Source organism: Haliotis asinina, chromosome 2 (genome assembly GCF_037392515.1).
Source record: "Haliotis asinina isolate JCU_RB_2024 chromosome 2, JCU_Hal_asi_v2, whole genome shotgun sequence".
NCBI lineage: Eukaryota > Metazoa > Mollusca > Gastropoda > Lepetellida > Haliotidae > Haliotis > Haliotis asinina.
Window position 1 is genome coordinate 96,656,560 of NC_090281.1, and position 26,884 is coordinate 96,683,443.

At 39.6% G+C, this 26,884-nt stretch overlaps 1 protein-coding gene across 2 annotated transcripts in view; it reads left to right on the top strand.

The window, feature by feature from the left end:
• The window catches only part of LOC137274650 (myotubularin-related protein 6-like), a 105,109-nt gene extending 79,031 nt beyond the window's left edge, over positions 1–26,078 (top strand). Inside the window, exons 4-15 of one of the 2 annotated variants that reach the window (XM_067807960.1) lie at positions 3,692–3,846; positions 4,191–4,319; positions 11,062–11,196; positions 11,639–11,771; positions 12,084–12,193; positions 12,388–12,510; positions 12,639–12,892; positions 13,986–14,120; positions 14,650–14,776; positions 16,558–16,980; positions 17,378–17,392; positions 21,163–26,078. In XM_067807960.1, coding sequence (XP_067664061.1) covers positions 3,692–3,846; positions 4,191–4,319; positions 11,062–11,196; positions 11,639–11,771; positions 12,084–12,193; positions 12,388–12,510; positions 12,639–12,892; positions 13,986–14,120; positions 14,650–14,776; positions 16,558–16,980; positions 17,378–17,392; positions 21,163–21,318 — 1,895 coding nt within the window. In that variant the 3' untranslated portion in view covers positions 21,319–26,078. The remainder of the gene's footprint in view (positions 1–3,691; positions 3,847–4,190; positions 4,320–11,061; positions 11,197–11,638; positions 11,772–12,083; positions 12,194–12,387; positions 12,511–12,638; positions 12,893–13,985; positions 14,121–14,649; positions 14,777–16,557; positions 16,981–17,377; positions 17,393–21,162) is intronic. The other variant, XM_067807961.1, reaches the window with a different exon arrangement.
• The last annotated feature ends 806 nt before the right edge of the window (positions 26,079–26,884 follow it).

The window sequence follows — 26,884 nt, forward strand, 5'->3', positions numbered from 1 at the left end:
CCTGCTCTTTTTAAGATCTATTAGTAATTGTTGCCCCTTCGGTAATCCATAGTATTTGCAGTTGGATGTTCATTTAGCCATTTGCTATCTGCTGTTGTTATCCTTGCAATACACTGAGCAGCTGGCAAAGCATCTCTGGAGTGTGCTCCACCCTCCTCCTTCGTCTCTACTGACAGCCGTGCCTTCCCTGACACTGTCCAGAACTGTCACGTGTGACTGCCCAAGTCAGTAACACTGATTGATAGACTCAGATGGAATTGCTTGTCAGATTATTCTAGTAAAAAGTTCATATGAATTGGGGTCATGCCGTGCCAGGGGCGCTTTCCTTGTTGTGTGTCCTTGTTCTGGAGAGAGGATGCCTGTGACAAGGGATCTTTTCAGACGACTGTCATAAAGAGCTTGTATGTTTTTGATCAGGGAATTAGTTTTGCTTTGGTAATTTTAGAGTTTATGTAGTATCTTTAACTCTGTTTGAGGGTGGGTGTTGAGAGATAAAACTGTTGAAGTCAGTCCTGCAACTAATACACTGTGTGGTGAATATGATATGTGTCATGAATATTGAGTAACCAAAACACATGATTATTCATGAATACAGTATTGCAGTTAAGTTATTGATGCTCTATATGGAACCCCCATGTTGACTTCTATTTGACATGGTAATAACTAGTGATCTGACATGACACTTAAAGGTCACATGCAACCAAAAAATCAAACATAATTAAAACACAATTCAGTTATTCATGACATCTAATATAAATTGCTGCTTGTTAAAAAACAAATAAACAAAATTAAGCGTACAAGACCGAAACCAGTCATAGCAGGTGGCTATGCACTCAAGGGTAACGACAACTTCCGATTGGCTGGTTCATTTGCTGATACGCTGAGGGCTCATTGTGTGTACAGAAAGATGATCTGTTTGATGGGCCTTTTATAAGTATGGCGAGTCACAAGAAAGTAAGATTCTTTATGGATAACAACTTCTTTTATTGTACTTGATGCATCGTTTCAGTATGGATTCATATACCGTTGTCAAACAAAATCATTTACACTAGAATAAGTTGTTATCCCTAGAGAATGTATATAGAGATGATGGGGTTTGTAAATACACGTTCTCTGAATTTGAGTTCAATCAAATCAAAAATCATCTCAGCAGAGATGGTGAACTACTGCGTGACTGGAAAGTGTCATTCGTCCAAGTACAAAGCAGGACTTGAAAGAGTTTGCACCAGTTTCTCTCAAATCTAGTCATCCGAAAAAATGGATGTAATTTGTTTGCAACCCACAGACATAAAAACTTGTCATGTGTACAAGTATCACACCTGCCTAATTACATAATTTGGCAGAGACTGGACTCAGGTGCACGAGTCATAAATCAATTTATTTTGTTTATGGCGTATAGCCTGATAGGTGTTAAGTTCAAATTGCATGTGGTCAATGATGGAAGCTGTCTATTGTATATTGTCTTTCGCAGGCAGACATACAGGTGTCAATAAACCAGACATTGAGCTTTCTCTGTGACAGAGGCTGCTTACTACAATCAACAAGCTTGTTTATGTAACGAGTAGGTTATTTACTTGTTTGTGTACACAACCATGATTAGACTACTACTCACGACCTCATACTCCGAGCATGCATACTGTTTCAAGCTCCACGAACCTATTCACTGCACATGAGTTTTGGGCGCAGCGCAGCATAGCAGTTGAAACCAGTTTTCCCCCCAGCGCTGGGGGGAATTTAGTGAATCGTTTGAACTCCGATTTCGTGGGGTTTTTTCATCACGTTTTTTTTCTTTATAGACTGAATTTCATGATTTGTTTCGGTAAGTGCATACCTAAAGGTATCAGAATCTGCAAAGTTGTGTTTTACGTTGCATGTGATCTTTAAATTTGGTATGTAATAGACTAATAGTTACAGTCTACAGTACCATGCAGCCTTTGCAAACTAACATGACGTGCACTACTACAAGGCTAGTACATATTCCATACCTGAGTATCTTGCTTTAATAAGGGCTCAAGTGAAACATGCTAGGATAAAAAATTGTAAATATTCATTTATGTTCAGTTCTGGTGACCACAAATAATGAACTGAATTCATGAAGGGCTACGGTTCGCGAACAGCCGTAGTTCTTAAGTCATACAAACCTTTGAAATATTCCTGATCACATAGTCTGAACAGTTTGCCCTCACGTCAGGTTGTATAGTACTCATCCCTTCCCAAATAAAGTGTTACTTTTTTTCTGGAGCTTAACTAATAAACCACTTCATATTTCTAGCTGTAGTTTAGTATTGCTATTCAGGAATTTCAAAATTTTGAATAATTTGCAGTCTTTTCAAAGAGAAAAAAAACCAAATTCATGGTTAACCAAGAACAGGGTTAAATTCTGCCAAAGAAACAAAACATCTGATAATTCACAAGATCAAGGATGTCGTAACCATTATTGGTTACGATTGTTTTGCTGGGTTTTCCAAAGCAACAGGTTCAACCAAGGGTATGTTTAGGATGCTCTGTGTGTCGTACCACTATCTGATCTTAACCTTAGTGTGACGTTACATGGCATACCGTTCCACTAAGTAATCTATAGCTTACCAAGTCAACTGTAAAGTTAAGATACGAAGTCTCTAAGTTACTCATAACCAACTACAAATCACTAAAATCAATTGCAGAGAAACCAAAATGGTGGCTTTCATATACTGTGTGAAGAAGCGCAAAAATTTCACTGTGAGCATTCCATGAACCCCACATGAAATGAATTTGTTTATTTCTGTGATGTAAACAAATTCTGCACTGAAGTTGTAGAAGTGTGAGGCCAATCTGCCCACTGTCATCATGGAAACACAGCAGAGGGGGTTGGTGTGTTACATTTGCACAACAATATTGCAATGTCATGTTTAAGAATAGGGATGGGCCACATGTTTTTGAATACCACATATTATGCTTGATACCCAGCGTTCACACGCACTTGCCACAGAAACGAAGGTGCTCGCTGCCCTAATATTTTGTTTTTTTCCCCACAATTACAGCTGATTCCAAAAATACTTCCATCATCTGCTAAACTATGCAGGAGATAAATTACGCCTCGCATTTTTCTATCTCTTGCATGAAAGAGTCTCAATCTAAGCTTGAATTGGATTGTAAGATCGGGACTGACTACAGTTGGCCAAAGATCGGTTAGTGGAACAGGTGTAACTATTAGCTAAGATGATTGTAAATAATTCATAACTTGCTAAAATTGATGTTATATTATTACTGGTAAGTGCAATGGCACCCTGATCCTTAGGCATTTTGGAGTCATGGGTAGGCTAGTGGTTAAAAGCGCTCCCTAGTCACACAACCTGGGTTGATTCCTCACATGGGTACAATGTATGAAGCCCATTTCTTGTGTCCTCTGCCATGATATTACTGGAATATTGCTGAAAGCAGTGTAAAACCAAACTCATTCACCCATATAGACTTTTCTATGTCATTTCAAGGATCAGCAAATAACAGCCATATGTTTTTGGGGGGTGCAATATGTGTCCTATACACAGATACTGTGGATTGGTACTGACTCTATCAATGCTACCTATACATGCATCACAGATGCTTGATCATGCAGTGAGCGTTTGTCTGACCCAGATTCCACACTGACCAGTTATTGGAGTTAACTCTTAATTCCTATCCCATTGGATACACAGCATATTTTTTGTTGCAGCCAACATAGAGAAACTGTATGCATTCCACTTCCTAGTGTCGGACAATACCACCAAGTCTTATGGCTGGGACCTGTATGATATACAGACAGAGTACCTACGAATGGGGGTACCCAATGAGAACTGGTCCCTCACCAGCCTCAACAAGGAGTATGAAGTAAGTGGTGGGGTTCGCATAATTTGACATTGTCTGAATGATGTACCCTTGTCTATACAGTGTAATATAGGGTATTGAAATATTTTGTCTATGACGGAACCTTCTAAATTACAATCATGACTTTTATGCATATATTATCTCTTTAATGCATCCTTTCCATTTCAAGATTATCTTGTACTAGTTTGTCTCATTTTCTCTCGTATATTCCCTCTCTGTTATACATGGTCATAAGCTAGAGCCATATGATGCAATGTTTTATTTTCTGTGTTATACTAGACCTTTTTGTCCATGTGTGATACATGGTCTTATACTACAGCTGTGTTATGCATGACCTTTTGTTCTAGTTATGTGATACATATCCCAGTCTACTGTATGTTCCTGCCTGTGCTGCCACACCAGTGTTGGTCGGCAGTTCCAAGTTCCGGAGTCGTGGACGCCTCCCAGTACTCTCATACTTACACAGGGAAAACCAGGTGAGTCAGCGCCACATCACATGGAGTCCATTTCAGCTGAACACACACTGATATCAGATGAAGCTGATGTGTGGCCATCATGGTGTTCTTGCATTCATAAGTAATATTTCCTAATATGGCTGCCAAAGTAGCCATATTGAAAATTATTATTTGAAGGACCATGTGTGCCTGTACGATCATAATGAACCTTGAATAGGTCTGACATTGTAGATAGTGATAAGGTGCTTAGCCACTTCTTCAGGAGCTTCAGGCTGAACTTCATATACTTCCACCTTTTTATTGCAGTCTGACCCATGTCAGAAAATGTAATTGTGCCCCAAACACCTTGGTGAAATTACTTGGAGAGGATTCTGTTCAGTAGTCTCTCATGATCAATTATAGATTGATTGTTGTTAGTTCATGGATTCCAACATCTCCAACTTGGCAGTAATCACTTGCAATGTACACACAGCTGCAACTGTCCACACTATCAGTTATATACCAGTTACGTCTTCTGGTGATTAAACAAAGATGTACAACAGAATCAATACTATTTCTGTACATGGAACAGCAGCATTGGCTTGTGCCAGTAGGAAGTGTCCTGCAGAGCAGGGACACGTTATCTATGTGTCTTTATTTGGGAAGGGTTCCAGAGATGTTTCAAGAGACTATGCACTTTAAGAGTAGTATTTACGATACACTATAGGATGCTTTGTCTATTGTATGGATGGAAGGGTAGCTGATCAGGCATGTGCTTGGGTTTGATTCCCAACATCTTGGCATTATGTGAAATCACTGTGTTCCTGGTATTACTTACCCATACTGTCAGTAGGGTTCATAACAGGTCATCAAGACATTAATGGTATGGTTCTATGAATGCATGTCATCTTATAAACTGAGGTTTCATTCACTGTCAATAACTGGACTGTCTGGTTCAGACTCAAGCACTTACAATCCACCATCATATTGGCAGAATATTGTAACAACATGGCGGAAATATTAGTAACATAGCTCAGGTGACCTGGAATGAGAAATCTGGCAGTACAGGGTAGGTTAGTCTGTTAAAGAAGAAACACAAGAACTTTTATAGATTATGGGAAAAAAATAATTTGAAATAGAGTTAGAAATTTTTCAGATTTTAATTTTTGATAAGAACACATTTGGAAAAAAACAACAGAGACTAATATCGAGCCTTATTTGACAAAGTACATATGTAATACACATGTTATAACCTGACATTGGTGTTGATAGGTATCACAAAATGATCAGTGATCAGATCAGGAATACTTTGTCTGATTATGATTAAAAATCATATGTGGAACAATTTCAAATATTTCATCCGTTTGTAGTCATCACTTGTGCATTGTTCATACTATGTCTTGCAGGAATGAACATATATGGCTGTAAAGTTTGAATAAAATACTCAAGTTTTAACTCCCTTACTCTAGTGGGAATGTTATGTACTAAGCGATCTGGCAGATATTAGATCACTGTCATACACTTATGAGCACCTATTTCCAAGCAGAAGAAGCAGATAATGACACATTGTTGTATCAGTGTTAACATCAGCCACTCGGGAATAATGGTGTGATGATCAAAGCAGAATGTCCGTGCTATCTTGGTGTATAGGGCAGGAAACAGGAGCCCCATGAGATAGTTGGATGGTATTTAAAAGCCTTGTACACACTAAGATTATCAGTGAATCTGACTGTAAACACTACAATGCCAAGTAAAATAGAATCAATATTGGAATTACTGCAGGATAGGATATCGCTGGTAGAGAATGTCAGGAACAAGATGACTTTGCTACACTACCTGGCCTTGATGCAAACACACAGACCTCATTTGTGATGTATTACTGTAGGTCATCAGGCTATGTATAGACATTACTGATATAGAACAAAAGTAAGTATTCAGAATGGGCTTAGCATCTGTTACACAGTGGGAGATGTAGAGCCAATCATGTCTGCCTTTGCAAGTCATTTGCTGAGCATCTGTCGAGACAGAAAGTTAACAATTACTGATCAGTTACTTCATGTTCCTTGATGTGGGTAATAACAGTCTGTATTATATACTTCGTGGCTAAAGCTTGGCTGTCCAATCGAAGCAGTGCTTGTATAACAGACATGGATGGCAGATGCATCCATGTGTGAGTCCATGTGTCTGTCACGCATTGTCCGAAGCATATCTCCTAAACAATTCATGATAGGTTAAGCAAACTTGTCAATCATGATCTCTAGATGTGCCTTTTGTGGTTAGATCTAGATGTGAATCTTATTTCTTTGCTGTTTCCATGGAAACATGACTCAGGCTGTGACCATGAGGATGTCCAGGACAGATCTTCCAACCTATACATGCTAGCTTCATCAAACTTATTGCATAAGTCAAGCATGATCCATAGATGTGCCATTTGATGGTTAGACCCAGATACAAATTTTCCTTTTTTGTGGTTTACAAGGCAATAGAGCTGTGACGATACATCGTAGTATCGATAATCGTGATACTTTATCCAACGATAAATATATCGATACTTTGACCTCAAAATTGTTAATTGTCACTAGAAATTGATGCTTATGTCGATATCCACACTGTTAATTGATGTAAAAATACATGTTTCTGAAGAAAATAACTGAAGAAAGCATATTGTAATGTGTATCGAATCATATCGTATCGTTCCAAGATATCGTGATGCGTATTGTATCATGAATTTTTTGTATCGTCACACCTCAACAAGGCAACAACTTCGACTTTGCTTAAATGTGGTCGGACTGCTCTTTCCCGGAGCACAACCAGTCTTTATTTCTTCACCAAACTCGGCACATGGATAGGTCTGGTGGTATACTGTTGCTTTTTGGTAGTTTTGGAATGCTGAAGAAAATATATTTTGTGTTTCCATGGCAGCATGTTGAAATTTTGTCTGAATTTAGTGGTGGTTCTCTTTTCCAGAGCAGACCTTAAAAACTGTTCACTATTTCTTCACCAAACTTGGCACATGTATGGGTATAGTAACAGTTGTGTACTGGTGCCTTTTGGTACTTTGGGAATTTTGAATAAAAAGTGGTTTGTGTTTCCTGGGCAGCAAGTTGAATTTTTGGCTGAATTTAGTGGTGACTCTTTTTTCCAGAGCAGAACTGCTCACTATTTCTTCACAAAACCTTTGGTAGTATTTGAATTCTGAATCAAATATGTTTTGTGTTTCCAGGGCAACAAGTTTGGCTTTGACTGAATTTGATGCCTTGAGACTACTGATAAAAAGCTTTCCATGTTCTCCTTCCACTTAGCCATACACACACCAAAACATATGCCATAATCATAGCTAGTAGACAGACCTATATATGAAGAATAGTTGCTTATTATGGGGGATACTGATGAGTTTGTCTTCTTGCTGGTAACAAAATACTGCTGAAGAAGTTAGAATTGGACTTCAGCAACAATACCTGTCTCCCAAGTGAAGAAGTGGGTTAGAATTGGACTTCAGCAACAATACTTGCCTCCCAAGTGAAGAAGTGGATTAGAATTGGACTTCAGCAACAATACTTGTCTCCCAAGTGATGAAGTGGGTTAGAATTGGACATCAGCAACAATACTTGCCTCCCAATTGAAGAAGTGGGTTAGAATTGGACATCAGCAACAATACTTGCCTCCCAAGTGAAGAAGTGAGTTAGAATTGGACTTCAGCAACAATACTTGTCTGCCAAGTGAAGACGTGGGTTAGAATTGGACGTCAGCAACAATGCTTGTCTCCCAAGTGAAGACGTGGGTTAGAATTGGACGTCGGCAGCAATACTTGCCTCCCAAGTGAAGAAGTGGATTAGAATTGGACTTCAGCAACAATATTTGTCACACAAGTGAAGAAGTGGGTTAGAATTGGACTACAGCAACAATACTTGTCAACAATACTTGCCTCCCAAGTGAAGAAGTGGGTTAGAATTGGACTTCAGCAACAATATGTCTCCCAAGTGAAGAAGTGGGTTAGAATTGGACTTCAGCAACAATACTTGCCTCCCAAGTGAAGAAGTGGATTAGAAATGGACTTCAGCAACAATATTTGTCACACAAGTGAAGAAGTGGGTTAGAATTGGACTACAGCAACAATACTTGTCAACAATACTTGCCTCCCAAGTGAAGAAGTGGGTTAGAATTGGACGTCGGCAACAATATGTGTCTCCCAAGTGAAGAAGTGGGTTAGAATTGGACTTCAGCAACAATACTTGCCTCCCAAGTGAAGAAGTGGATTAGAAATGGACTTCAGCAACAATACTTGCCTCCCAAGTGAAGAAGTGGGTTAGAATTGGACTTCAGCAACAATACTTGTCTCCCAAGTGAAGAAGTGGGTTAGAATTGGACTTCAGCAACAATACTTGTCAACAATACTTGCCTCCCAAGTGAAGAAGTGGGTTAGAATTGGACTTCAGCAACAATACTTGCCTCTTAAGTGAAGAAGTGGGTTAGAATTGGACGTCAGCAACGATACTTCTCTCCCAAGTGAAGAAGTGGGTTAGAATTGGACGTCGGCAACAATATGTGTCTCCCAAGTGAAGAAGTGGGTTAGAATTGGACTTCAGCAACAATACTTGTCAACAATACTTGCCTCTTAAGTGAAGAAGTGGGTTAGAATTGGACTTCAGCAACAATACTTGTCTTCCAAGTGAAGACGTGGATTAGAATTGGACTTCAGCAACAATACTTGCCTCCCAAGTGAAGAAGGGGGTTAGAATTGGACATCAGCAACAATATGTGTCTCCCAAGAGAAGAAAAGGGTTAGAATTGGACTTCAGCAACAATATGTGTCTCCCAAGTGAAGAAGTGGGTTAGAATTGGACGTCGGCAACAATACTTGCCTCCCAAGTGAAGACGTGGATTAGAATTGGACGTCAGCAACAATACTTGCCTCCCAAGTGAAGACGTGGGTTAGAATTGGACTTCAGCAACAATACTTGCCTCCCAAGTGAAGAAGGGGGTTAGAATTGGACATCAGCAACAATATGTGTCTCCCAAGTGAAGAAAAGGGTTAGAACTGGACTTCAGCAACAATACTTGCCTCCCAAGTGAAGAAGTGGGTTAGAATTGGACATCAGCAACAATATGTGTCTCCCAAGAGAAGAAAAGGGTTAGAATTGGACTTCAGCAACAATACTTGCCTCCCAAGTGAAGAAGTGGGTTAGAATTGGACGTCGGCAACAATACTTGCCTCCCAAGTGAAGAAGTGGGTTAGAATTGGACGTCGGCAACAATACTTGCCTCCCAAGTGAAGAAGTGGATTAGAATTGGACTTCAGCAACAATACTTGTCTTCCAAGTGAATAAGTGGGTTAGAATTGGACTTCAGCAACAATACTTGTTTCCCAACTTTATATAGAGTTAATATAAAGGCAACATTCAAACCATGCATGCCTTCTGTAGGATGAACCTCACGGCACAGTACAGCTAGGTCATATATGTACCACAATGAAACCTTATCCTCATAGCTCACTATTGATCCATGGAAAGGTCTTGACAGCTCATTGGATGGTGTCTTTGATTCGGGAGTCTGTAAGGCAGATATTCTCTGAGGGCAATATTCAGCATGAAATCCAGACTAAAGTTGATTAAAACTGGCCAGACTGCATATCTAATAGCATCTAAGTGTTCAGCTGGAAGTGTCCCTATTCCAGTGTATGATGGAAGTTGTGTGTAGCAACAGAGCTGTTGAATATGAACACATGACAAGTCATGGCAGGATGCACTAATGATTCCTCTGTGTCATATACCAGTATACCCAGAACAAAAGGTTCAGCACCAGCCTACTTCAAAACTAAGATGTGATGCTGTGGAAATGATAGGCTGAAATAATTGGGAAGACCAATCCTTATTTAGAGAAGTAAGTAATTGATTTAGGGATATCATGATCACTTGTATTTAAAATTTAAGGAAATATTGTGAAAGAAATCATAGTACTGTTTTTTAAAGCTTAATAGCTATTCCCATCCTGCTTATGCAACACTATTAGACTTGGGTTTCACCTGTCAGAAAATGACAATTATGTTACCATATAACAGTCATTTCAGATTTTCACTTTTCAAATGAAGGTTACTTGTTTGAGAAAAACACAATGCCTAATTTCCAAAAGAGCATACATCCTGTTTTAAGTAAAAGATAATTTAAATAACGGCTAAATCTATTATGATAATTGTTATTTTTCTTAAAGATTTCCAATCAGACAACCAATAGTGTCAAAAGATGCTAGGTGGCGCTTTTTATTCTAAGTACAGTAAGCTTCATCATACACCTCTATCAACCAGTAAGTACCATGCTCACAAGGTACAAATAGTTTACTGCTAATCCAGGTTTGAATTAATGCCACTTTAGGTTGATACGAGATATATTTTAGTCCTCGTGATTCAGAGTGGATGATCTTGTCAGCTGGATATGATTTCATGATTTGCTCTCAGCATCTGTGTTAGTACATTTTTGATGACCCATAGGAAGGCACAGAAAACAAGCTAGTTTAGTATTCTGAATGTGAGACACAATTTCTTCAGTTCTCAGTCAATGTGTATTTATGAGATTTACACATGATTGTCAGGCAGTAATAAGATAGAGTGTTATCTTTTTCTCAAATAGTTATTGCTCAAGACGAAATCTTGGCCATTCTATAAGAGCATAAACATGCCATTTATTTCTGAAATAACACTGACTGTGTGCCTTAATGTATTAGCGAGCAGAATTATCAGACGTGCAGTTCGGTGATAACGCAATATGAGCTTTAATCTGTGTTGTTTCAGGCAGGGATTACGCGCTGCAGTCAGCCACTGGCTGGATTCAGCGCTCGGTGTGTGGAGGATGAGCAGATGCTCCAAGCCATACTTAAAGCCAACCCAAAATCTAAATACATGTACGTGGTGGATACAAGGCCCAAGGTGAGTGTAGGAGGACTGTACTGTCATCATGATGCTGACAGAGATATGTTTAATGTTGGGCTGTGGGGTTTATTATTGCTTGAAGTATTGCCACACCGGGGACACAGGTTTCAGTCCCAGCATGAATATCATCTGTGAAAGCACCATCTGTCCACAACATTACTTAATACAGCATTTACAGAAGTTTACTTATCCCCTCCCCTCTCCGAGCCACCCACACATCCATTATTCTGATTGTGGTACTGACTTCTCACACCCAGGGTTTCTCTGTACCAGACCTAAACAAGATCAGTTATCAGCAGCCCAATAGGCTTAAGCATTACTGCTGATTAGTAACACAACTCACCCTCCAGACTTAAGGCCATCGTGTCTTCTGAGCCAGTACCTCAGGAGAGATTTTACTCCACTTCAGTTATTGTCACACTTTTTTCACTATTTCCAGATCAATGCCATGGCCAACAAAGCAGCAGGGAAGGGATACGAAAACGAAAACTTTTATTCAAATATCAAATTTCAGTTTTTAGGAATAGAAAATATCCATGTAATGAGAAGTAGTCTACAGAAGTTATTAGATGGTGAGTAGACAAGACTTTTGTTCCACCATAACTGGCTCATCTTTAGATGGTAGCGCAAAGTTAGTATTGTTGATAAGGTTGTCATACTTCAGATTTTCTCTGTCTGTTTCAAATGTGATGCAAATCTCCTCTGAATAAAGTATGCTTAATATGGTGATACCTGAGTGATGACTGAATGGAAGCTTCCATAGGGCCCTGTTGGACCAATTATGTCAGTAAACAGTCAAGTTATTTGATTAACAGAATAACTTGTTCTGCTGAATAAAGTTGAATGGAGAGTGATGTTTCAGTTTGTCACATGTGATGTTTCAGTCTGTGAACTGAAGAACCCATCAATGAATTCCTTTCTGTCTGGTCTGGAGAGCTGTAACTGGCTGAAACATATCAAGGCAATGATGGAGACGTCGGCTTTCATAGCTCATGTAAGTAGTGTTCCATACCAACAGGTGCTTGTTGGTCTGATATCCACCCTGTAGTTCCCTCTTGTATTGTAGTCAGACATAGCATGTTCTTCTTGTTGAAGTGGTCGAATATAGGGATTGTTGTTCTAAAGAAGCATATATTCAGGACAGACTTGGAACCTGTATTTGACCTGTTAAGTTTGTTTCTGCTTCAGGCCATTACTGAGGGCACAAGTGTATTAATCCATTGCTCTGATGGCTGGGACCGCACAGCACAGACCTCAAGTCTAGCCAGCCTGATGCTGGACCCTTACTACAGGACCATTCAAGGATTTCAGGTAAGCATACCACACACCCAGTATTTTTTGTTTCAAGTGTGATTATAAAATATTTATGGCCTTATTTGTCATGTTATTTCGCCCAGATACTCATTATTTTCATAAATCTTTGATTTTCTCTGTTGTAGGCTCTGATTGAAAAGGAGTGGCTTTCCTTCGGCCACAAGTTCACTGACCGGTGTGGCTTCCTTGACACAGTGGATGCAAAGGAAGTGTCACCTATCTTCACCCAGTTCCTTGAAGGGACATGGCAGATGACCCAACAGTTCCCCTGTGCTTTCCAGTTCAACGAGAGATTCTTGCTCACGATCCATGACCACGCCTACTCCTGTCAGTTTGGGACTTTCATCGGCAACTGTGAGAAAGACAGGCTGGATTTGAGGTAGACAAAGAGAAGCATCCTGCCTCAGTACTGTGAGCCCATCACCACATGCTGATGTTAGACAAGATCATATAATATCTGAATCCTAATCCTGTCTCAATACTCTGAGCCCATCACCACATGCTGATGTTAGACAGGATCATATAATATCTGAATGCTAATCCTGTCTGAATACTGTGAGCCCATCACTACATGCTGATGTTAGACAGGATCATATAATATCTGAATGCTAATCCTGTCTGAATACTGTGAACAATCACTACATGCTGAGGTTAGACAGGATCATATAATATCTGAATGCTAATCCTGTCTGAATACTGTGAACCATCAGTACATGCTGATGTTAGACAGGATCATATAATATCTGAATGCTAATCCTGTCTGAATACTGTGAACCATCAGTACATGCTGATGTTAGACAGGATCATATAATATCTGAATGCTAATCCTGTCTGAATACTGTGAACAATCACTACATGCTGAGGTTAGACAGGATCATATAATATCTGAATGCTAATCCTGTCTGAATACTGTGAACCATCAGTACATGCTGATGTTAGACAGGATCATATAATATCTGAATGCTAATCCTGTCTGAATACTGTGAACCATCAGTACATGCTGATGTTAGACAGGATCATATAATATCTGAATGCTAATCCTGTCTGAATACTGTGAACAATCACTACATGCTGAGGTTAGACAGGATCATATAATATCTGAATGCTAATCCTGTCTGAATACTGTGAACCATCAGTACATGCTGATGTTAGACAGGATCATATAATATCTGAATGCTAATCCTGTCTGAATACTGTGAACCATCAGTACATGCTGATGTTAGACAGGATCATATAATATCTGAATGCTAATCCTGTCTGAATACTGTGAACCATCAGTACATGCTGATGTTAGACAGGATCATATAATGTCTGAATGCTTATTTTGTCGCAATACTGTCATTTCATCACCACAAGCTGATACTAGACATCTCTAGTTGTGCTGAATAATGGTCCATATGTACAGACTTCTTTTTGTTAACATATTACTTGAAAACATTCCGTTACATATTTTTCTGTTTGTTTCTGTCCAGGCTAAATGAGAGGACCTACTCACTATGGGGCTACCTTGCTAAACACATGAATGAATACATCAACCCTTTGTTCAAGAAGGAGTACGAGATTTCACACCCGGTGCTTATCCCCAACACTCGACCACAGTGCATAAAGTAAGGAACAGGAACATGTGGGAAGCTGGCTGTGTAATGTGGGCATTCTGATCCTGAGATAAACTGCTCTTATCAATGTCTTCATGTTTGTTTCTGAACATCTTGAATTCCTATATGACATATCTCATTTGCATAACCTACCAGGAATATTGCAGACAGCAGCAAGCACTGTTTGTTCACACATACATGCATCACACCTGATTTGTGGACTTTGTATGACAATGAAACAGACATTGGCCTCAAACAAATCATGAAACCTATTGGGTTTCTGGTTGTTGATATAGATGTGCAGCAACCCATTGTTGTAAGAGGCCACTTCATGAAGTAGATGTTGACTTCAGCATATGTCAGTGGTTATGATGTCAGTCACTGGAATGTGTGGTCCAGATTTATTTAACTTTATAGTGAGGCATATGGCATTACAATTTGTGAAAAGACAGTGTAGATAAATCAAGAGATGCCCCTCAAGGGTTGCCCTGTTGGGATGACAAAGTGATGTGCATGTGACAAAGCACTTCTCCTGTTGCAGGTTCTGGAAGGGCATGTACAACCGGTTCGAGAACGGCATCCACCCTCGGGAGCATGTGCAGGACATCCTGAGTGCAGCCAAAGATCACAGCTCTTCTCTAGAAGATCATGTCAGACTGCTGGAGAAGGTGAATATTTATATCTGTAATTCAAAATGTTTCTCAGTTCAGCAGACTGAATGTCAAATTTCCTGTGTCATTTTCAGCTTGTCTGGCTTTGGCATTGTAGATATTGTCTCTGAAAAAAAAACACAGGTAAAACTTGAGATGTTCCCACTGGTGATGACACTGAATTCCTGCACATTATGTTTGGAATTGTGTTTGTAATTCCTGTGAATCTGTTTATTAATGTCAAGTGGCGTGGTGGGTCAGCTGTCTATGGCACCAGGCTACTAATCCAGCGAGCATGGAGGTGCTGGGATCGAGCCCACCTCTGACCGGGTGTGAAAAACCTTGGAGTCAAGTTTGTGTGCAGACTCTTTCAGTGTTGTCACAACCCTGTAGTGTGCAGTTCACAACCCTGTGCACTTGAAAGAACCCATGAATCCATTGGTAGATGACCAGATGAGGGCCACATGTATACGTGCAAACACCTAGATACAGCAACGTGCAATAAACATGGACAAAGCACTGTGACTATCTGTCCCAGTCCACCCAGCTGTGAATGGGTACCTGTAAGGATGGAAAAGCCACCTTAACTCGGTGTGCCTCGTAAGCTGCAAGAGTTCTATGATCCACGGGGAGTTGAGATTGAAAATGCTATGTGCCATTGTGATGGACATCCAATGATCGAGGGGAAAAAACAAACTGCCCTCGAGCAGTTGAACTAACTGGATATCGTTGCTATACAAATATCTAGTCGTATCATGGCAACAATACTGAATACATAGTTATGATCATAATTCAGTCATGATTATTGTTTGTTCGTGGTGTAGAGTAGGCAACAGGACTCAAAACATCACACTGAAGATCCGAGTTTGATCCCCTGCTTGGGTACAATGTGTGAAGCCCATTTCTGTTGTCCCTCCTGTGATAATGCTGGAATATTGCTTAAACACAGCATAAAACACACTTACTCACTCACTGATATTTTCTATTTGACCTTAAAAAGAGGTTTGTCCCATGGCACTATTTATCAGTTGTTGTACAGTAAAACTTTCATATATTTGCCCATAGCATTTTGTCATTTGTAGGAATTATCATCATTTAATGTGGAGAGCATATACCCATATCTAGTGGTCATATCAGTCTTAGCAAAGCCAGAATCTTTTCTCAGGAGGACAACTAGATTATTGGTAATCGTATGGATTTTTTCTTTTCAAAATAGGGATATGTTTTTACAAGAGAGCACCTAATTTGTCATAGAATGTAACAAATTTTCCCTGTTTTTCCTCAGCCAGTGAAATCCTATATTGAACTATTATAAGCATCAAGTTTTGTAAAGCACACTGAATGATTTGTGTGATATGACATGATTCCCTTTGAATTCCATATGTAAAGTTCTAATATATACACTAAATGATCCTGTTCTTGAAAGTTCATGTTCTTAAATGTCTGATATTCCTTGGAGGAAAATGATCAGTGTACTGATAGCTCAGACCATACGTTTTCTGCAGTGCTCACTCCAGCTGCAAGGAGAGATATTACATCACACAGATAGTTTGTGATTAGGATAACATTATTATCTTTTTAAAAGTCAGTGACATTTTGTACAATTGTTCATATGAAAATTGATACAACAGATGTTCTGAAAGAGCCCAAAAACCCATAACTCAGAAAATCCCAGATTGGCTGCTCTCCGTCAAGAAGAGTCCAGTGTTTTGAAATCACAAAGATGATTGCATCCCACTAAGTTTTAACCATAGTGATGAGTCTAGGATCCGGTTTGCCAACAACCTTTTCTTTTCCAGAGAGTGACGCAAATCTGCAAGCTGCTGGGCAAGTCAGATGAGACCATTCAGCGCAAACTTCAAGGTTTCCTATCCATGGAGTCGTTGGATGGGTTTCTTGCTGGTCACATCGATGAGTTGACACTGAAAATAGCAGAAGCCAACCACAATGACATCGAATCAAAAGACGCTGACCTGTCCGGCAACCACATAAAGAGTGACTCAGAGTCAGGCTTTGATGAATCAAGTTCCCAAATGTCCAGATCGGGTTTTGACGATGGTTATGCTATGGACAGCAGTCTGCTCCACCGATCCCCAAGCTCCGAGACTCTCTCGCTAGATCAACTCCTCATGGAGTTGAAAACAGTGGCAGTAGAGTGGAGGTCATTCCGCAATGTGCACAACTGTAGCTGTGCAACCCCTTTTGACCACTACGTCAAGAAGGCAAGATTCATTTACTTTCGTTTCAGTTTGAGGCTAAATTAATTGACATATCAAACTTGGTGGAATTAACGTACTGTAAGTTAGCAGTTAATTGTTCACTCATCTGATGTTTATTGCATTATTTACAGGTGATATTATACCTTAAATATAAGCACTTCTTGTACATAATAACATGGAATGATATCTATGGATTTTCATCAGTTTTTGTTGCTAACATATGTATTAATAACGTATATTACCATATCTATCAAATAACACTTAATATCATCCACTCTGTCTATTTATCAGGGATGGTAATACATATATGTGTAGCACAGCAATAATCTTTGTAGCTCCGGAAGAGAATCTTCTTAAGCTTTTGGTCAACTAAAGTCTGAATTTGATTTAATCTGGGCAGGAATTTTCACTTAAGGTATGTCATCATTTTCATTGAAACTTTATTTTTGAGCATTTTGCATCTTTAATTGACCCGTGGCACGTGTGTGCATTAAAAGTTTATTTTACGATCTTCTTTCCTTTCTGACATGTTTAAAATCTTGGGCAGGCATGCATTTGTGAATCTGATTACAGTGGTTTCTTGATTGAAACTAATGAAATATTCTTCTCTTATTCAAAAGAAAATATTGTAATCACATGTAGCATGTAAATGCATGCCTTTAAGATTTCTCAAGTTGGGAACTTGAAACAACTGTAGTGGAACATATAATTGGATGAAAATGGATGCATGTTACTATGCCAACCGTGCAGAAGAGTGGGGTTTCAGTTTACGGCCAGATTACTGTTATGTTAATCCTACCTGCTGATGTAGTTTAGACTCTAGTACCTGGTGTAGTTCACAGAGGTCGCCCATTACTTTCCTTCATTTTCACTCTGATTCTGTACATTTTTCTGGCTTGTGAAAAGGACAGTGTCATCTCTGCCCTGTTTATTTGTGAAAAATGAAAACAGAATTATTCATTGGGCATTGTGGTTGTTTCAGGTGGTGGGCAAGTCGTCACAATGAAAGCTTTCTTTTTTTATTTTTTTCTATGAGTGATGAAAATTTTTGTTCAAGTGTGACAGATTGACATGCTTTTAAAGAACATTCAAATTTGTTAATTGGTTTAGTAGTCGTTTGAACATTTCACATCTTCAGTCAGGAGTGAATGATTCCTCAAGCTTCCACATATGTCTTTCATCACCATTCAAGACTAACTCACATGCTTCAGATACCAATACTAACTCCTACGAGTCCTGCAGAGCGACTGTGTTATTTTGATTAAAACATGTTGCATCCCATACATGACAAGTGAGACACTGTGTCTTTTACATGGCCAAGTCAGACAATGTGTCCAGTACATGCCAAGTAAGACACTGTGTCCAGTACATGCCAAGTAAGACACTGTGTCCAGTACATGCCAAGTAAGACACTGTGTCCTGTACATGCCAAGTAGCGCAATGTGTCCTGTACATAGCAAGTAAGACACTGTGTCCTGTACATGCCAAGTAGCGCAATGTGTCCTGTACATAGCAAGTAAGACACTGTGTCCAGTACATGCCAAGTAGCGCAATGTGTCCTGTACATAGCAAGTAAGACACTGTGTCCTGTACATGCCAAGTAGCGCAATGTGTCCTGTACATAGCAAGTAAGACACTGTGTCCAGTACATGCCAAGTAGCGCAATGTGTCCTGTACATGCCAAGTAAGACACTGTGTCCTGTACATGCCAAGTAGCGCAATGTGTCCTTTACATGCCGAGTAAGACACTGTGTCGTGTACATGCCAAGTAAGATACTGTGTCCTGTACATGCCAAGTAAGACACTGTGTCGTGTACATGCCAAGTAAGACACTGTGTCCTGTACATGCCAAGTAAGACACTGTGTCGTGTACATGCCAAGTAAGACACTGTGTCCTGTACATGCCAAGTAGCGCAATGTGTGCTGTACATAGCAAGTAAGACAGTGTCCTGTACATGCCAAGTAATGCAATGTGTCCTGTACATGCCAAGTAAGACACTGTGTCCTGTACATGCCAAGTAAGACACTGTGTCCTGTACATGCCGAGTAAGACACTGTGTCCTGTACATGCCAAGTAATGCAATGTGTCCTGTACATGCCGAGTAAGACACTGTGTCCTGTACATGCCAAGTAATGCAATGTGTCCTTTACATGCCGAGTAAGAAACTGTATCCTGTACATGCCAAGTAAGACACTGTGTCCTGTACATGCCAAGTAAGACACTGTGTCCTGTACATGCCAAGTAAGACACTGTGTCCTGTACATGCCAAGTAATGCAATTTGTCCTGTACATGCCAAGTAAGACACTGTGTCCTGTACATGCCAAGTAATGCAATGTGTCCTTTACATGCCGAGTAAGACACTGTGTCCTGTACATGCTGAGTAAGACACTGTGTCCTGTACATGCCAAGTAAGACACTGTGTCCTGTACATGCCAAGTAAGACACTGTGTCCTGTACATGCCAAGTAATGCAATGTGTCCTGTACATGCCAAGTAAGACACTGTGTCCTGTACATGCCAAGTAGCGCAATGTGTCCTTTACATGCCGAGTAAGACACTGTGTCGTGTACATGCCAAGTAAGACACTGTGTCCTGTACATGCCAAGTAAGACACTGTGTCGTGTACATGCCAAGTAAGACACTGTGTCCTGTACATGCCAAGTAAGACACTGTGTCCTGTACATGCCAAGGAATGCAATTTGTCCTGTACATGCCAAGTAAGACACTGTGTCCTGTACATGCCAAGTAATGCAATGTGTCCTGTACATGCCGAGTAAGACACTGTGTCCTGTACATGCCAAGTAATGCAATGTGTCCTGTACATGCCGAGTAAGACACTGTGTCCTGTACATGCCGAGTAAGACACTGTGTCCTGTACATGCTAAGTAAGACACTGTGTCCTGTACATGCCAAGTAAGACACTGTGTCCTGTACATGCCAAGTAATGCAATGTGTCCTGTACATGCCAAGTAAGACACTGTGTCCTGTACATGCCAAGTAATGCAATGTGTCCTTTACATGCCGAGTAAGACACTGTGTCGTGTACATGCCAAGTAAGACACTGTGTCCTGTACATGCCAAGTAGCACAATGTGTCCTGTACATGCTAAGTATGACAATGTGTGCTGTACATGCCAAGTAAGACACTGTGTCCTGTACATGCCAAGTAGCACAATGTGTCCTGTACATGCCAAGTAAGACACTGTATCCTGTACATGCCAAGTAGCACAATGTGTCTTCTACATGCTAAGTATGACAATGTGTCCTGTACATGCCAAGTAACGCGATGTTTCCTGTACAAGCCAAGTATGACATTGTGTCATTTACTGTACATGCCAAGAATGACAGTGTGTCCTGTACTGTACATGCCACGTTATGCAATGTGTCCTGTACATTCAAAGTAACACAATGTTTTCTGCACATTATGAGGACATCTTATACTTTGTAGCAGAACCTTTGAAACTGAAACTTGTCTGTTTCCTAGTGTCATGTGTAAGGGAGACAACTGCTGTTTGTGCTGGACTATACTATACAGTCAACACAAATCTGATGGTGATAAGCACACCATAACCTAGTTCTAACTTTCAAATGAAATTCCTGTCTTATTGTTAGTGATACAACATGTCATTTGTTTCATTAAAACGCATGAAATATCGGATCCAATTTGAAGCCAGCCAACTTGAACGGCTGATTAAGGATTAACGTATTTACCATAACTCATGTGCTGACCAGATGTAAGAGAGTTTTTCTACAGTGCAGGACTCTAGCACGCAATTGTGAATGTGTGGCAGGGCTGCTTGTGTTATCATCCTCTGATGTTCTGGCCCATATTGGGTTCTTTTCAAGCCACTCGATAGTTACCTAACAACTCTTTGCTTTGTGTTTATTTTGACCTGGTACTTGGGAAACGTTACTTAGATTTTTTAAAAAGATTTTTCTTGGTGACATTTGTGAAGTCTTCATGTAGTAGTTTGCAAGAGGTTAAATCATTTGTGCTCATACATGTATATTTTGCAGATACAACATGGATATTAGTGAATGTTAATTAAGTCAACTGAACGAGAGAAAACAATAATCTTGTAGTGTAGCACAGGCAGGCAGTATTTCTTTCATTGTCAGTCCACTATCTCCCTTGTCTTATGGTGGCTTGTGAAGATATATATGTGTATATTGTTCTGGTTTCAGTTCCACTGCTGGAAGTGCGGTGAGGTGTTCTGCACTCGCTGCATTGCCCGCTACATCCCACTGCCTGGACACTACTCACGCCGGCCCGTCCCAGTCTGTAAGCCATGCTATCGACAAGTCCGACACTCGCCGTCAATGGAGTTCCCCACTAGTTGATGTCACCACCACTAGACCGACCCCAACAGCCACGCCCCTAGACCTGTGTATCGTCTGTCACACCGCACACTTTCCTAGAACCCTATAGGCTTCAGTGTGCCACAACTGTGTACAGTATTTATTGAAGCAAATGCTCGATGTCAATAGATTATCAATGTTCTCTCAGTTACAGTATGTATATGATGTGAGATTTAATAGAATTGAAGATTGATTTCAGGTTCTAAATATCATATTTGAGTTATTGTTTTGTTCGGTTGTGATCATGAATGTACATAAGGTATATAGATTTTCCTCTCAATTATGTCAGGTACAGATTAGGTTGTTTTGAGTCAGTCAGTGACTTCTGGGCACTGGTTGTGCACTCCCTAGGGAGCTGATAATGAATATTGAGCACACAGTCAACTGCTGGGCTAACGATGTCTACGCACTTAGAGCATGCTCGGCATACAGTGTTCTATAAAAGGGGACTGTTATTATTATTATTGATATCTCCACGGCTCATCTGACTTCTGGGTTGTTACTGTTGTCCTGAGACAAGACACAGATGTTTCGTGTCTAGATCAGCTCATTATCATTTATTTCTCATTTTCTGTCTATCGCCACAATGAATGTAGCAGGGTCCTTCCTTATCACACAGTCCAGATCTTATAGCAGTTAGTCAGTTGATTCATTTACTACAACTCAAATCCTCGCTGGCCAACTAACCCTTTCATATCTTGCACTGCAGAGTTGCATAGCTCGGAACGAGCATTAGATACAGTTTAAGCATGTCCACTCTGGATGTTGATGTATAAAATGGTGTAATGAGAAAGTCCACCTCATGAGAGACAACAGATAATTGTGCTGAATCCCACATTAGAAACTGATAATTGGGCTGAATACCATTGGGAAACAACCGAACATTTTGAAGAATGCCTCACTAGAAACAACAGATCAATGTGGAGAATCCCTTTGAGAAACAACAGATAAATGTGCTGAATCCCACATTAGAAACAGATAGTTGTGCTAAATCCCATTAGGAAACAACAGATGATTGTGAAGAATTCCCCATTAGACACAGATCATTATGCTAAATCCTCCCTTCGAAACAGATCATTGTATTGAATTCCCCCATTAGAAACAATGGATCATTGTGGTGAATCCCCTTGAGAAACAACAAACAACTGTGTTGAATCCCATGAAAAAGAAACTAGGAACTCTGCCCAGTCAGACCGGTGTTTCAAGCTAAAAGCAAGGTCACCTGTAAGTCAGAGTCTACGCATGATCTTCATCCGTTGATAGTGATGTATTGTCAGTTCTGGGATTGTTTGTTGCCACAATAATATCTTTTATTGTTTTCTGTACTTTTCATATTTCTTTGATGTTTTTCTACCTGACCACATTAATTGTCTGTGTTTTTATATGAATATTGTATTTGAACAAATCATATAGGATGTTGACTCAGCTGAATTTTGACTTGTTTAATTCATCATTAAACTCATCATGCTTACAATCAAGATTTGACATTAAGAATACTATCAAGATGATTTTCCTGACAGTCACCCTAGTCTTTGATTGTAACCCTTATGAAATGGCCTCTTCTAGGAATGAAGAGGTGATGATGTCAGGGACATGTGAGGGTTGAATGGCTTTAACTATTTTGAAATCTACTGTTTTCGCTGTAACAATCCCTAACTTAGTAAGCGCCCTCTCACGAACTTCAAAATCATTTAGAAGCAATTGTTTTAAGAGCCCTCTAATAAGACTGGCATCTACATGCCAGCTTGTACCTGCATATATAATGCCTAGTATCTATGGTGATAAATATTTTTGTTACTTTTAGACTAATTGTACTCAACCTCCAGATGTGTGACAACAACTTCTGTCTCCTTTATAGATTTCTGCTATAAATATTGTAGTCAGGGTGTATAGGTTTGTAGAGGATACATATTTGTATCAACAATACTAATCTTGTAATTACGAAATAAACTTTCACTCACTCACCTATACAGGGCTATCCTGCCAAAGAAAGCAATCAAACTGTGTGACCAGATCATTGACTGGTATCCTGACCTGGATCTTACCAAGGCAAGGGAGTTAACTCATCTGAAATGTCTAGTTTCCTTGTCTGGAATTGCATAGCTCTCGTGTAGCACCACCAGTAGCCATGAAGAGTAACATCCATTGCACTAAACAATCAGATTCTATCTATCATTTACTTCAACCAGTAACAGGCTTGATCAAGATGATCTTATTGATCTTTGAAACGTACATTGTTATAATATAAGTCTTGTCTTCTGAAGTTCATGAAGTTACTTGAGCTCCTTCATCAAAAACATGAAGAGCCGCCCAAATGAAATAATACAAATAACACAAATCCTGCTAGTCAGTTTCATTATGTGATTTTGATTGGACCATGCATATGCCTTAATCCCACCAGAACATTTCTATGAAATTCTAGCCTAATTCAGCAACATTTGAACTTTTACAGTCCATTTTGTCACTTGCCTTGGGAAGGTCATGACTAGCATCACAGTTAAAGGTCACAACTCCGCCGTTTCTAGTTCCCAATCTGTTCAGTATTGGCATGCATGCATCTTCCCATCACTGTGTATATGTACAAAACTGTGTATAACCATACATTTGTATATACAGCAATGTGATTATTTTGGAGGAAGTGACAAGTGCAATATTTTGCAAAAGTATATTTGTTTGTCCTAATTTATTTTCATCCATGTGTGTCATTTCAATAACATCACATCTGTATTTAGAGATTACGATTTAATTTGAAGACAGACATATGTATGTAATTATTTTATCAAAGACTTGCGTGTTCAGTGAAGTACTTTCAGAGAGAGAGAGAGAGAGCAAGCTGTGTAGTATTCTTCTTGCATGTGTTTCCAATAGTAGTGGACAATCTTAGTGATGCTGCCTGAGCAACTCTTTCAGTACTTAGTACCAATCTACAGAAACATGTGTTACATATGATAATCATTGATACCAGTGATTATCAGGTGATATTGGTTTCTTATCAGTGATTGCCATCTGAGTTTGTTATCAGTACCAGGTGATGTCAGTCTGCTATCAGATATTAACGAGTTATATCAGTCTGTTATTAGTGATTACCAGGTGATATCAGTCCATTAGCACTGTGTCATGAGTGAAGATCATCTGATATCAGCCGGTTATTGTAGTGGTGGTGTTCTGAGTGATAATCATGTGATTATCACATAGGTGATCTTATAGCCGTCACTTACCACAGTGTTATCAGATGTGTCCATGTAGTACCATCCAGTTATCAGGTATGACCAAGTGGTATTCCCATGATATCACAGTGCAGGTCATGTGATATTTCAGTTATCACATTGGCAACCATATTCACCAACTATGATTTGAATAAATGAGGAGCATTGTGTTTGAGAATGAAATGTTAATTTCAGTGTAAAGTGCATTCTGATTAACTGCACTCTTCTACTGATCAATGTATGTTGAATTCATATCATGTATTACTAGTTGGTAGTTGCTAAATTTGGCTGTCAACCTTTACAGCATAATTATGTTCTTGACCACAGCAGATGCAACAAGTGATCCTGCTAAATTGATGTTACTTGTCAGACAGTTTTCTTTATACAAAAATTGAGGAAAGAATTGACTTTATTGTCTGGATTCTTTTCTATGATGAGACTTTGCAACAAGGCAAACATTCCGTACTTAAGCGAGTCTGTGGTTTGTGTATTAGTGTGATATGAGAGTGTGTTTAATTCTATGGTACCAACATGCTTTGACATGCCTCCATTGTTGGCAGTCTGACCAGAATTTGATCCATAGCAGGCACTCTGCATCAAGGTTCCCTCTGCTAGCACCAGTGGCTGAATAGGCCATGACATTATCTATGAGCAGTGAAGTTCTTCTTGCTGTACAGCTTTGTAGTACAGCTGTGTCCAGGTCACTCACCTACAGTGTGTGGAAACACCTGCATTGGCTGTAACATTTAATATTATGTCTTTTATTGACTATTTTACCAAGCGGATTTAGGACAACAACGTATTACTCGCAATATTATTATTTAAAATTAATTTAACAATCAGATGATAGATAACTTGTTTCTTAACATTATTATGCTACAAGTGAGATGTCTTGAATGACTAGATGTCCATACATATGAGTTGCTTGGATTAGCAGTTTCATTTTCACCAGGTCATTTAAAGTCTGGATTAGCATAGTGTCATATTTCTGAGGTGTTAAGTTAACAAGGTGTCCAGATCTGGTGTGGATTAATAAGGTGTATGTGTCTGTGAAGTGTCTGGATTAACAAGGTGTCCACATCTGTGAAGTATCTGGATTAACCAGGTGCCCAGATCAGTGAAGTATCTGGCTTAACAAGACTTTCACATATGTAAGTGAAGTCTTTAAGACAAAACAGTTAAATTCTCAAGACATCCTGAAAGGTTTCCAATAGACAATAATTTAGTAGCTGGTGTTATTTTCTCCCTGTGTCACTATGGCTTCACCATTGTCAGTATCCAAACTGCACAGCATTGCCAGCCTGGTGAGTGTATTCTACACTGATATGTGCCAAGGGAGGTGATACCATGATATATATATATATATATACAGCTGTAGTCCTGTACCAGTACGCTAGATTGTTTATTCTAGTACTACAGTGCAGATAAATGCCGTGAGGTTTGTACAGGCTATACTGTCTCATGTATCTCCTCATAATACTGATGTACATATTGTTGATTATAGCTCAAATAGTAAATAAATCAAATCAACTTACACTGATATAGTTTGGGTTTGTTTAAGAGATTAAATTATGAAACATTCTTACCAGGGATGCATGCAGCATCAGACACATATACAAATTACAACAGCTGTATCCTGAAGACCACTCACAGAATACAAGCTTATGGTGGCTGGATCTCAAGGACCACTCTGAGAAACTTAAGATGGCCGTATCATGAGGACCACTCACAAAAAACAAAAACACATATACAACAAATATATCCCTGAGGATCACACTCAATAACCATACTCACTCACTCACTGTTCTGTGCTCATGTCCTGGGCCTCCTTTCATGAAGCAACCTTTGCTAAAGTCAACCTCAACTCCCAGTCTTTAACATTGCACTAAGGTTACCTTAGTGACTAAGTGACCTTAGTGCTTCACAAAAGGAGGCCCCGGGCTGGAAGTGGTATCTGAATTGAATATGTGCATGTGCACAGACATGTTTGAGCGTGTACATTTCAGATAGGTAAAAACTGCTGTGGATTGATAGCACTGTGTCATGAGGCTATTATTATGGACCCTTGACTTGGGAAATGTCTAAATGCATGTGACTACTTTTATTGTCACAGAGAAAACATTTCTGCACTGTCAAGAGTTTATCAGAACAAAAATAAAGTTTGCCTTGTATAGTATGTCCACATGTGACATCACCAAGTAGACAGAACACAAGTGACCCATAGACTGCAATGACCACTGCTCTGACTATATCTGGACGTCGACATATCTACCCTAACTGCAAACATCATTAAGCGGGTAAGCTGTCATCCGCAACATGACTTATCCTCTCACAACTACATT